This window comes from Tripterygium wilfordii, chromosome 2 (genome assembly GCF_013401445.1).
Source record: "Tripterygium wilfordii isolate XIE 37 chromosome 2, ASM1340144v1, whole genome shotgun sequence".
Classification (NCBI taxonomy): domain Eukaryota; kingdom Viridiplantae; phylum Streptophyta; class Magnoliopsida; order Celastrales; family Celastraceae; genus Tripterygium; species Tripterygium wilfordii.
The window spans coordinates 8,548,545-8,562,274 of NC_052233.1; the positions used below are offsets into that span (position 1 = coordinate 8,548,545).

Here is a 13,730-nt window from a genome sequence, read left to right on the forward strand (position 1 = left end):
TAACAAATGAGTAAATTCTACTCTTTTTTTAAACCAAGAGTGATGTCGTATAAATTTGTCTTTTTAAGTTTGATATAAATCCAAATTCGGGGCATTAAATCCGTGTACGTAGAAATTTCACACACAACAATAGGGTAAATCAAAATAAACCTAGAGTGTTAGGGTTGTCAAAAAACCATGTCAAACTGAACCGACCTCTAAACTAACTATTTGATCGGTTATTATCAAATATATTTTAATGAGAATTGATTAAAAATAATAAAAAAAATGATCAAACTGCCAATAACTAATAAAACAATCGATTAAATTTATGTCATATAATTCAAAAAAAATAAATTAACCGTAGACACCCGTCCCAGAAATCAATGGGTGTGGGGGACACATTACTTTGGGAAACTCATTACCGGGGAAACTCACGTGTTTTGTCTCCGTGAAATGCACTAATTTTTTAGATGCACATGGGTATTGATGGTTCTTGAATGCATGGTCGTACCAATAACATAGTGGATAAGGGCGGCGGCTGCCCACTGATTTATTTATATTACTACAAAATGTGCTTCTGACAAAACAGAACATGATTTGCAGTCCACGAACTACTCTGTTAGATACTCTGGCTCTGCATGTGAGCTGTTTAATTATTCTGTCCATTTGTCGCCTAGAGATTAGTTACATGTAAACAGTTTCTACTCTCAATCCAGTTCAACCATGCTGCGCTGGCCTGGTTAGAAGCATGGATTCACCACTTCTTAGTTACTCCCTTTGTGGGCTAAGGGCCTGCTTGGATGGACCAATGTGTCTGTGGGCTGATCCATATTTACCAAAACTTGCAAGGGTTGGACTAATTAGTCCAGAAACTGAGCTCCATGTATTGGGCTTTCTAGGCCTAGATAAGAAAATAGGGCCTCGAGTTCATTAGGATGCTTACAGATGATCGTTCATCAATTCTTTTTGGGTACATTGTTCATTACATAATTTATGGTAGGCAACGACAAAAGTTAAGGAACTATAGCTTTGTTGCCTTGTACACACACGATTATTACCACCTTATTTTGCTTTAGAACTACGTAGTACACTCATCTTCCTGTTATAATTTGGCAACATACTTTAAATGACCAGGGATATGAATGTTTATGACGTAGTCTTCCCAGTTGATGGTAGTACTTAGTAGGATCAGAGTTACATGGATCCAACTCTGCACTACCTTCTCTTGCGCGCTGCCATTCGCAGTTTCTGATCAGTGTTTGTATCTTCAAAGCTGCACAAATTTGTACAGTTTCGATTGTTAGATGATTTATATATATTACTGTCATTTAATCTATTTGGGGAAGCTGAATAATAGAGGTAAAGTTTATACATACATGCACTTGGAGAAGACGTAAGGCTTGTAAAGTTCGACCAAGCGAATCAGCATTAATGAGAGCTTGCGATTCTTGACTTTGTAAGCATCTATATAATGCTTACAAGATAATATATCCACCAAACCAAGTACCTTCAAGAAAGAAGCCAAACTTCAATACCCGCCAGAAGAAAATGTCAAGGCTAAATAATCCACATCGGTTTGGCTTAACCAAGCTAAGTGATTTATAAGAAAAGTCTGGCTCCACTCACACGCTAGACACGTTTTCTAAGCCCAAGTACTAGTGATGATAGCCCACGATAAACAAATTCGTGTTGACCCATAGTCCAAAGAACGAATAATATTTTAATGTGTTTGGGTTGAAATTTTAACAGAAAATCCAAAAAAGAATCACAATAGCCAGCCGTGCGACAAACCCTACCTTAAGTGGTAGGATATATCGGATTGAGATGTATGTGTGGAACTTGTCTTTGGTGGTCAAAAGTGTGAATTTTCAATATCTAATTGGCTTCCAAAAGTGTTGGTCCCCAGAGCAACATCGTATCTTGCATAACTAAACAAGAATTTCAAAAACATGCGAAAACAAAACTGGCATCATCATTAATTAGCTATATTAAGCAATGGCAAATCAACCATGAGATAACCTAGTTCGTTATCTCTCCAGACTTAGAACCTATGACGTCTGAAATCGAGAGTTTAAACCAATCAGTTGAGATATTTTCTTGTGAAATCTTGGTTCCGAGGGCTTATCGATCCCACTTCCTACCCGTATGGGTTTCTTACCGGTCGCCAATGTGGTGGGAGCTGTTCTGATAACCAGAGGTTTACCCCCACTCAGTAGTCCAAATGACATGTTGGACTGGGTGGCTACATCGTTACTGAAAAAATAATCAATAAATTACGTACCTTTCATCAAATCCGGTGGTTGCAGCAGAATTAATTATGAAGTCTACTTCTTCCCATATTTGTTTCTTTAAATTTGAATCTTTTAGTCCCAAATTTTCCAACGACACATCCCCAGGGACTGCAATCACTTTTTCCTTTATAAACATGTTCAGGTTTCCACCACCCCATCCTTCTCTCACAACTCTGAACAAATCTTTCTCGAAGACCTGGTCAATTAAATTTTAAATATAAAACATTAGTTTAAGACATTATTTGGCAATTAATACACAACAAGTTAATTAAATGAAATATCACACGTACCTCGTCGTGCAAGCGCTGCTCAGCTGACCATGTATTTGCGGCTCTTAGCACAAGATAGAGCTTCTTCACATTAGGTTGGATCCTCATCATCTTCTCCAACAACACTGCATGCACACATTCTCCTTTGTTTGTTGTTTTATCTCTAACACCAATCAACAGTATTATTGAATACTAATAATAAAAAAATTAGTTCTTACAAACAAATGAAGAATTCTCCTTTGTTTGTTTGTAAGAACCGGAAGTATCACGCACTTATCCATGCGGATTCCAAAATTAATATCCAAAAGTGGAGTGTGAGTGTGAATCACTTCAAGGGTGTTCCAGTCGATTTCCCCCCATAGCTGGAGAAAGAAGAAAGTAATACGGCTTTGGATACCCAGAGAAAGAACAATTAAGTGAAAAATATATTCCCCATATTATATGTCAAATAGAAGCACTAAAATCTCATATACTAATAAATTGCTATTTTAATATGGCATAAAAGGATAATATATGCTTTCATGTATTCGTATCGGCTAGATTTACGTTTGGGCTTTTCCCTCTGCGGGCTTTGCGTTCCCGACCTGGCTCATTTATTTTTAATGCATGATATGTGGGTGTTTCTTTTCATTAACGTACAGCGGATATTCAGGAGTCAATAAAGGGGACTCCCAACTTTAAAACATCACACTCAGACTCGGAAATTCGGAACTAGCGGGAGTATTTCCCGGAGATGTCCCGGTTCCATGGGTCTTGCAACCCACTTCGGAACAATTTCGGCCCACTTACATACACGGACTTTGGTCCGGTTTAAAGTGCCCATCATCATAGTGTAAGCTATGACAGTCAGACTTGGGTTTAAAACTGACCTTGGGCCTTGCAGCCCACTTCTAGAAGATTTCCGCCCACTTATTTACACAGACCCGGTCTAAACCATCCATCATCGTGGTGCGAGCTGTAACAGTCAAACTCGAGTTTATAACTAGCCCAAGAGTTACAAAGTGGCCATTAGGCTAGTCAGATTTAATGAATAGTTCTACTTCCTGTGATTCCTCCTCCCCAGCTATACATACAATGATACAGTCATATAATGTTACTCAAAACGGTAAATATTATACAATCAAACATTTTGACTTGTACTTTCTTCAAATATGGTCCACCATTCCCCATGTGTGAAGGCCAGGCCGCCAGGGCTTTGTGCTCCATGAACAGATAAGCAGATAACTGATAGTAAAACAAAGTAACAAATATTCCTACTCTGGAAACCATAGAAACTACACGTCAAAACAAAACATAAATATTTAAAAACAAAGGTGGTATTGAAAACAAAGCCTAGAGGAAGAGCTATAGCCTAAAACATAAGACACCTAACTCACATTTACCCAAGGATGTACAGGAGATGAGATGATTAAAGAAAGCTATGATTATGAAGAAATTCAAAATTCTCTAGAGCCTACTCAAAAGCTTCTTTGTTATACATCCCCAGATGCTGTTTCAAAAGAAAAATGTCAAGTGATACTCCAAACAGAAAGAGCCTTGTCACAGCAAAATCAACCTTAAAATTACAGTATGTACCTTTTCTTCAAGTCAGAAAATCCATGTACTTGGGGTTTCGCAATTGTATCACACACTAACTCGGAAGGGTGAGAAACTGCAGATGTCAGGGTTCAGTATCTGTATTTTCCAGGACAAGATCAGCCTTTGCCGTCACTGTCGACTCCATAAGTACATCATTATCAGTGGACGTTGGAGTAAAATTAGTGAGATCACGAGTGCCGGTGGCAGAGTCCTCGTGGGCTGTAGCTGGTGGGGCAGAGTTCAATTGATCCGCAACAGGTAATTCAGAGTTCTTTGGTTCTGCTGGTGGTGGGGAATGATCTACTTGATTCACTCCAGGAGGTGTCGTCGTGTCCATTTGATCTGTCACTGCTGGCAATGGAGCTGGTGGTGGTGGGGAAGGATTCTTTTGGTCCAGGTTAGTTTCAGAACCATCATATTCGGACAGGAGATCCATAAACTCGTTGAGCAAACGCTGGACTTTCCGATTTGATGCCATTGCTGGAAGAATATCTTCTCTTAGAAGCTTATGTTTTCTCATTCCCTGCAGAAACCCATCCAAGTGAATAACTCTAGTTTATTTGCCACACAATAAAAGCAAAACCAAAAGCAGATGCCAAAGAAGAAGCGTTCTTAATTAATCAAATGAAAATCAGACAGAAACATTAACAATGAGATTTGATGCAAAAAAAAAAAAAAAAAAAAAAAGGAGTTTGGCAGGCTACCAAACACATGGAACCTTCGAAACATTTTGAAAAAAAAAAAAAAGACTTACAATCACACATGGATCCCAAGCAAGATTTTTCAAATCTGAAGATGTGGCTTCAGCCATCCCAGTTGGAGGTCCAAGAAAATTTTCACATACTTCTCTTAGACGAGACTCATCAGCTTCTCTGCAACCATAAAACCCGTAAATCGAACCCCAGTTATGAGTAGTACTATTGGAAGAAAAACAAAAACTCTCCAGGTGTGGGAGATGATTCTGTAGCATTTCTGTACATTCTTGTATCAACAAGCAAAAAGATATCTGACCATAATGGTCTGGGTCCACAAGACCCATAGGTAAAATATTGTTTCTATCATTTATACATGCACAAAAATGAGGAGAAAAACAAACCTCGCAAGGAAGCGGATATATGATAAAAGGCACTGTCGATATTCATTAGGAGACTCCAAAGCCAGAGCGGAAGCCAATTGAGCCTCCAAATGAGCACGTGTCTGCACTCCGTCATCAGTCACCCTTTAACAAAAAGTGAGCACATGTCAAACAGTAGGAGAAAAACACAACATAAACTTCATGAGTTCAGGCTTTATCAAAAAGAAAAATCAGGCTTCAACACTCAACAGTAACTGACATGATGGAGTGCATTAATACAATTCAAAAATCTATTGCAAGGAGTGAGGCATAGATAGAACTTTTAAGTGAGAAAAAAAAGAAGAAAAGGTCATGGATACTATAAGACTAGTATAGAGCATAGCCGTTTTTCTTTTTGAGAAGAAAAAAGTAGAGAGCACAATGTTAGACAGGAGTGAATAGTGAAAGAGAATCCACGTAGTCAGTTCCAACTAATTCAACTAATGGATTCATGTACCAGACCCCAGAACATTTTTGCAAATAAAGCTAGAGAACAGCAAATACCTGCTCCAACCTGGCTTTCTGGCTAAATATTTTCTAACATCAACCTGCAGTGCAGCCAGCTCACCACTTTGAATAGAGCCCAAATTCCAGGAGCTAGAAAAATTTGACGCAGGGAAGCAGTCATCTGCAACCCTCAGCCAACACATGAGGTTCGTATCAAAAAGGAAAGCGTGGCGTGTGGCCAGAACAACAAGAGGAGCGCCAGATTTCGATAACTTTGCAGCAATAACTTTGATAGTGCCTGGGAGAGAATGGAAAACACAACTTCCAGTTTAAAGACTCAATTTTCCAATATGAATACACAGTTGAAATCCAAAACAAGAAATAATTTATGGGCTTGGAGACTAATAAAATTAAACAATAGTCCAATAACTGTGATGCTAGTTCAAATTGTACAAGTTGCATGCACCTTTGCTAGATGAGTTTGGGTCTAGAGTAATTAAAGATGCCAACGAGTCGTGAAGAAGACATGTCCCATTCAATAGATCCCAAAGATACAGGGATCCCTTCCTTGTAACCAATAATAACTTCCATGACTCATCACAGTCAATTAAGGTAGCTGCAGAACCCAACATCATGCTTGGCAAGGCACGTCTCCCACACTTGGTGTAAACCTTCATAAAACATGAAAATGGAATTTATTAATAATTTTTCTATTCAACTTATGGATTCTAGATATAAATATGACCACATGTTTAGCAATATATAAAAGAAGTTCTCTTCAACTCATTAAGAAAATAATACTCTTCGCTTGTCACCAAGAAGGAATGCTTAGGATGGGGGAGGGGGTACATGACATCGACTTACCAAAAAAAAGGGTACATGACATAGTCCATTAGAACAAACATGAGTTGGAGAATATTGTAGAAATCTACTGTGTCATAAGAAGAAATACAGAACAAATTTTTTGATAGTTGAATTGTTAAAATACTAGTTATAATACTTGGAAAATTTTAGTGTGCTATATTCTTAAAGAGAATCCCCACTACTTTCTTCATCATGTGAATATGTGACAACCCTATGCACATATTTCTTCACAGTCAGCTACCTGTGCAGAAATCTTTTATGTTTTCTAGCCTCTAGACCCAGCAATCCAAAACCATGACTATTGTCATCATCTGGCAACCAGTCCTTCATTGTAACAACAACCCTCATTTTTAATCCATGAATCAAATTGCCCACCACAATGACATCATTAAAGCAAAACGGTGACTATCCTCTATTAATCAAATTATTCTCCAGCAGCCATCAAACTACATATTCTTCATTGAAAACAATGATTCCTTGAGGTCATGAGGTTTGAAAAAAAGAAAAGGAAGAAGTTGTTGACTGTACTTCAACCATACAAACATAAACATAGCAATGAACATGATGAGGTGAATTGGCAAAGTATAACCAGTCAAATTGTTATATGAGAATTTTTATTTGAGTTGGAAAAGTATAAGGAATTGCATTGAATAAAAACAGACAAGACAACAAAAGAACGAAGGAGAAAGAAAGGATAGACAGGTAATGTCAACTAACCTGCAAACATCCATCATCGCACCCAACAGCCCAAAAATTTGCATTTCCAGCTAAAACAGTGACTTTCCCTGATATCCTGTCACTCCAAAGGGTTTGATCCCCTCGGGAACAAGAAATTTCTGTCTCTTTCATAATGCTCGTATTTCCCACCCCAAAAATGTCACTTACAGTATGCTCCCTAGGACGAGCTTCCAAACTAATTGGGATTGTATCCACCCCTTCTCTCTTATCAAATACTCTTATCGAAAGTGGTGAACCAGCAGCCAAGGAACTAGAAGAAGCCTTTACACTTCCAGCCTGCTCTACATTGATGCTTCCATCTCTGCCAGAAACTGATACCTTTTCAATTGTAAGGCTCTCAGTGATGGTAGCTTTGGCAGTTATCCCAGAACGGTCCTTCCAATCAGAACTTTTAGAAACCGTTTCCCTGACAGAAGCTTCTCTCATGCCATCAGCAAGAACCATCCTATTGTCTTCCTTCCTCTGATCAGAAGTTGCACAAGGGCTATCAAGTGCTAGAGATTGAGCACCAACATCAATATTTTCTGGCTGAACAGGTACTCCGACCGCTTCTGGAATGATCCTCTTTCTGCCATCAGGACGCCGGTATTCCCTTTGCTTCACAGGACTAGAAATTCTAGTAGAAGGTGATGATTTATTCAATCCCTCGCTAGAAGCTCCTCCCACATCCTTCTTCCCATTATCAACTTCGGGATCAGAAGCTTTTGTTGTAACACCCAAAACAACAGAAGATTTTGCCTGTATCTGCTTCTGTTGACCGTCTGAAACTGTTCTTTTGCTTGCACTTTGCTTAACTGAAGCTGCTTCAAGCAATAATTGTGCAGGACTCTCGGCTAAGGTTGCCTGTCGACCTCTAACATCGCCATAACGACTTCTCTTTAGCTCATCAAGTTCGGTATCACTTAGCCTGTGACCAAGTTCTTTCACCTCAAAATGAAAAGTAGCCACTGTCCCATCCAAAGAACATGCAAACAGTGAATACCCATCTGGACTCCTGTTTTGCAGAAAAAGAAAATTAACAGATTAGGAAACTAGGAAGCAGGGAGATAAGGACAAGAGTAATTATCCACACTCAAAATTAAATATACAAACTAATACCCAAAAAATCGCATATTTTCTTTAATGAAGTAATGATAATTTATACCAGGATAAGTCCACAACACTTTGAGTAAAGAAATGCTTAGCCACAAATAAAGGACGGGGACTTGCAGTCGTCCATACGGTTATCGTGCGATCCTGACTCCCAATAGCAATAACATTGTATGGCTGTGATTCTTTCCCTCCAAGCTTGGAAGACCCATTAGCCCACCCAACAGGAGCAACTTTTGCTTCTGGAGCACTAGCAGAATTTCTTCTAAACATTGAATGATTGAACTTCACCACAATAACTGGGGCATTGTGCCCTAAGAAGTCAAATGTCGCTGCCCATTCCCCCCTCTCCAGAACAGGGGCAGAGTGCCTTGGCTTCTGAAAACCATGGGTGGTAGTTATAAAATGACCACATGGGGACCATCCAAGCCGCCTAAAAAATGTGGATCCAAGCTGAAAAGCACAATCTTCCATCAAAAAGGAGAAGGCAGATGCAAATAACCATAAGTTCACCAAAAAAGAAATGACATACTGATTTTGCCCAGTGCCCATCTGTCCTGTGAGCAAGACTCCAGTCACTTGTTCGCCATATAATGACTGTCTTATCGTCAGATTGACTCGCTATAAAGGAGCCAATGGGATCCCAAGTAACTCCTTTAACCAGGCTAGAGTGACCCCTCAGAACTGCAGTGCAGATGCCATTGCTCATATTCCAGATGTGTACGGTATTATCCAAACTCCCACTAGCTAATATTGCGTCATCTGGAGACCAATTAAGATCCACCTACTTTAAGCATCAAAAACCAGCTCTCCAGTTAGATCCCCGACGAAAGGATAAAAATTGACACACAAATTAATCTGGAATTTAAACTAAAAAAACTTATATCTTTCATTTGTTTTTATCTTGGAACTCATACCTTCAAGAATTTGCAAATGCAAATAAACATTTACAGAATCACCTTCAGAAAATAAGTAACTTCGAAATGCAAATTCAACAACGAAATTTTTGGTGTGGTGTCTGTACATCCCAAAGGGAAAAAATCATTACCACATCTGCAGTATGTCCTCTTAGAGTCATTGCAACTTTCCAATTTTCAATATCGGGGGCCTCTCCACTGCCAAACTCAGTAGTTCCTGAACCAGGCTTCCTCTCGTGAATTAAAATTGCCTGATCATCAGATCCAGACGCAACATATCTACCATGCTTAGCCCATCTAACACAGTTGACAGATCCAAAGTGATCACGAAGGGTTGCAAGAAGCCTTTGCGAGGAATCACTATTTTCTAGCTCCTTGCCAACAGAATTCATATTCCATATTCGAACCTGCAATAAATCGAGGAGGTATAATAAATTATTCCTGCTGGTGAGTGAGCCAACAATAAGACAAGTTTTTTGAGCGAAAAATTCCTCCTTATGGTATCAGATATACTATCAGATTTGAGCCTAATGCAGGGTGCCGGACCTAGCAGGTTGAGAGCGTAAGACCATTTGACATAGTTGTATCCTTGACATCTTCCTAAAAGCTTGAGCTTTTGAATAGGATGGTCCTCCAACAGTTGTAACTTGTAACACATTGAGGAGGACATATCTAGTAGAAGTGTAGAACTATATATCTATCAATTTGCACATGTGTGCCAAATTAGTAACTTGTAACACGTTGAGGGGGACATATCTAGTAGAAGTGTAGAACTATATATCTATCAACTTGCACATGTGTGCCAAATTAGTTAAAATCTTTAAATGAACATTTCTTATTAAATCTACTTCTACGAAGAATAATAACTCAGATAATAACATGCCTACAGAATGTTTCTATCAGATTCTCTTGAAACCATATGGGTGGTTTCCGCCTTAAGGAAGACCCCCATTAAGGAAAACAGTTGATGTGCTTTGTGATGGGGGAGAAAGAGAAACTGTCCGATTATTTTATATTCAACAAAGCCAATCAAAAGGCTTCAAATTAGTGTGTGCATTGAACCGATAGAATTCATCAAATAAAATCTCTCTTTCTCCCTATAAACAGAAAACTCTCTCTCTCTCTCTTATGCCTTAATACCACCATCTCATGCCTCTTTATCTCTCTTTTCTCTCCCAATTTTTCTCAACCTCTCCTTCAACAACTCTCTCAGTCTCTTCAAAATCCACAACTTTCTCTCTGAACACTCCATAACAAAGCATCATTGGTTTTGAGTCCACTAACATTCAGATCATTGTGCAATGCCATGTTCTATCAATCTAAATTATACCCTTTACTTTTATGTTAACGTTGATATAACATGAAATGTGCATCTAGATTTTAGAAATATCTTTAGGCTAGGTTTGGACAGGTTATTGTGATTTAATTCAATAAAATATTGCCAATATTTGGCATTTTGGCTTTTTGTTAGAATGTTTCCACATCCTGTAAATGGCGTTGAAAATTAAAGTAGTTGCTTTAAAACCAATTTTGCTTTCAGAAAGATGCCACAGACTCAATAATCGATTAACAGCGTCAAATATAATTGCCAGATTTCAATACATTAAATCGTTCTAATGAGATTAAAAGGTTCTCAAGATTAATGAAAATTTATGCCAATAAGCTGGCAATACACCCTATCACTCTGAGTCCCCATTCCTCTCAACAGCCAAACAAAGCATAGTTATAAAATAAAACAATTAGTGTGTTCCGGCTCATTGGAGTTAAGAGGTAGTACCTTATGGTCACCTCCACCAGTTGCAAACCTAAGCCCACCAGGCTGAATGTCGATGGAGAAAATCTGCATTCCCTCGTGCCGAATCCAACTGGGTTTCTCTGCAATCATATTTGCTTCAATTGCTTCCCCAACCCAAAACGGGTCCCTTTACTTCACTATGTTACTTTAAAACCCACTATAAGGCAGTTAAATTCAATAGCTTTCTGCACCAAAAAGGCCCTCGATCGATTAATGAGAACTACACCAATTTAAATAAACAAAGTAAGGAAAACCACTAGTTTCTTGAGACATCACCAAAAGGCTCTTCAAATTTGATCTAAAATCTATATACCGTAACAGTAAGAACCCACAAACACCGAAGAACTAAAACCCACAAAAGAAAAGGCTTTTGAAGCTGATTCGTGGACAAACTCAAAGGATATGCAATTTAGAGTGTTTTGAGCAAGTAAACACTTAAATTAAAGAACCAGAAGTAAAAGCTATAGAAGGGTGAACCGGCAAAAAAAAGATCGAAAATAACACTTCTATTGCTTTCTATCGAAAACCCAATTGAAGAAAGAGCATGACAGTTCTGGGTTTAGAGCACACGACAGGACCAAATTGAAGAGTGAGCAAAAGCCCTAGTCGGAGTTGAAGAGAAATCGAGGGAATAACTTCCTTTTCTTTAACGGTCAAAATCTCCCTGGATATAAGTGCAGACAAAAGGGAAATCGAAAGTAAAAGAGATGAGTGAGAAAATAAAGAGGAAATAGGGTTAGATTAGATTTGACCGGGACACGGAGAGGCCTAATAAGCATCAGGAATCTCCAGAATTGGAAGTTTGTTTTGTATTTATCAATGGGTTTTTACCTTTTTGATTTAGAATCGTTCTCTTTTCTGCTTCAAAAGTGGTTCACGATTTTATTTTTTTTTATCCGAAGGATTCCCAGTTTTTCACTTTGTGATAGCTAGACTAGATTCAAATCTCGGGTCACCAGCTCACTTTGACAACGAATTTCATTAGGCTTATCCACTATTATCGTGATTTCTCTTGTGAGAATATACGATTGAGGGAGCTTTTGATGGGAGTATAACTTGTGAATGATAAATCGTAAAGTGTTATATGGAGAGTTGAATTTGATCATGATGACATCAAAAAATAGAATCGATCCTCTCGGAGGGTAGATTCCCTCAACATTTCTCTTCAAATGGGAGTTGGACCCTGTTAAAAGTTGGTGTCCTATTGGGACATTAATTCATTAAAATTGTACTTCACCTCGGTCGGACGGGTTGGATCTACCATGGTTTGGTAGTGATGATGTACGTCGGTCGATAGCGAGCGAACATGCTCTTAATTTGAACAATGCTGAGGAAGGTACTTTGGTCGGTTCCGAGATACTTCCTCATTCTTGCCTAACTAGTTTACGGGTGCGACATGACTATGTATAATCGGTTAGTTTATTTTGATATTATTAGGTCCTGATTATCTCCAACAACTGAGGCACCCTAGATGGTTAGGCTTAATTTCTCTTTATTCCTACTAACCCACTTGACGGCTAAGCATCATATCTTAAAATGGGATCCCACCAACCTACTTATTGATTGGATTGATTCATCCCACACAGGTGTAATGATATTTTAACATAAAAAATATATATTATTTTCTGAAAAATTTATAAAAGTGCAGTGTTGGATATAACAAATCTAACAATATATTTTTTTAAACAAAAATTAAATTAAATATAAATAATGCATAACAATTTTAAATTTCAGAAAAAAATTCAAAATATTCTATGTTTGGATTGTGATAAATTAGTTTTTTTTGTAGACAATTTGACCAAGTGCTACACTTTTATTTATTACAGGAACCCGGCAACCCGTAACATATACCCGCAAACTGCCAACGTAACTCTTGCCTTGAACTCGAACTAACGCAAAATGTCTACAAGCTGTCACTGGTCTTTCTGACCAAAAATGTCTCCACTATTTCACCAATCCATCTTGTGTGATGATGGCAATAAATTCTATCATCATTTTCACAACAGCTTCTTTTGTCTTTCTGGGATTGAAAGAAATTCTCTCTTGAGACGTTGATGCTTTTTGCACAACGTCGTACCCTGAAATCAGAGCATCACTCTATACCTCTCCTTCAGATCTATGAGAAAACCCCAACCACCGCATATACTCAAAAGCCCATTGTTCTGTCTTTCATACCAAACTTATCCACCCCTCTCTCAATGTACTGCCGTACTGGAGTTCTCGGAATCGCCACTCATTCTGCACATGACATGTTCGACAGAAGTTCTCAAGAAAACTTCTCCCAATACAACCATTTACTTTTTGATCTTTCTCGTGATTCCCACAATAATGAAGCTGTTAAACTCTTTTTGAACATTCGACAATTGGGTTTGGCAGTTGAACAGTTGACCATTTCTTGTATTTTGAAGGTATGTGACTACTTTTTTGATCAGTGCACTATGGTCGACAAGTGCATTTGTTATTGTATAAAATGTGGCCTCATTAAGGATGTTAGTGTTGGCACTTCTCCTGTTAGCATGTATATGAAGAAGGCGAGTGTTGAGGATGGGAGGAGAGTTTTTGATGAAATGGGGGAGAGGAATGTTGACGGACTTCATTACTCACAGGTTATGTGCAGAATGGAATGAGTGGCAAGGTATTAAAATT

The 13,730-nt window shown here is 38.4% G+C and overlaps 1 protein-coding gene across 2 annotated transcripts; it reads right to left on the minus strand.

Moving 5' to 3' along the window:
• Window positions 1–3,817: 3,817 nt before the first annotated feature.
• On the minus strand, window positions 3,818–11,909 carry LOC120015515 (protein HIRA-like). 2 transcript variants are annotated; one of them, XM_038867977.1, is made up of 10 exons: window positions 11,067–11,909; window positions 9,421–9,696; window positions 8,905–9,156; window positions 8,428–8,825; window positions 7,263–8,277; window positions 6,148–6,352; window positions 5,739–5,979; window positions 5,217–5,339; window positions 4,875–4,992; window positions 3,818–4,643 (listed from the first exon to the last, which is right to left on the minus strand). In XM_038867977.1, exons 1-10 carry the CDS (start codon window positions 11,172–11,174, stop codon window positions 4,203–4,205), a joined length of 3,177 nt encoding a protein of 1,058 aa, XP_038723905.1. In that variant the 5' UTR covers window positions 11,175–11,909; the 3' UTR covers window positions 3,818–4,202. The 2 variants fall into 2 exon arrangements, with proteins under 2 accessions (XP_038723905.1, XP_038723909.1); XM_038867981.1 differs by lacking the exon at window positions 11,067–11,909 and having other exon boundaries at window positions 8,905–9,159; window positions 9,421–9,562.
• Window positions 11,910–13,730: the final 1,821 nt, after the last annotated feature.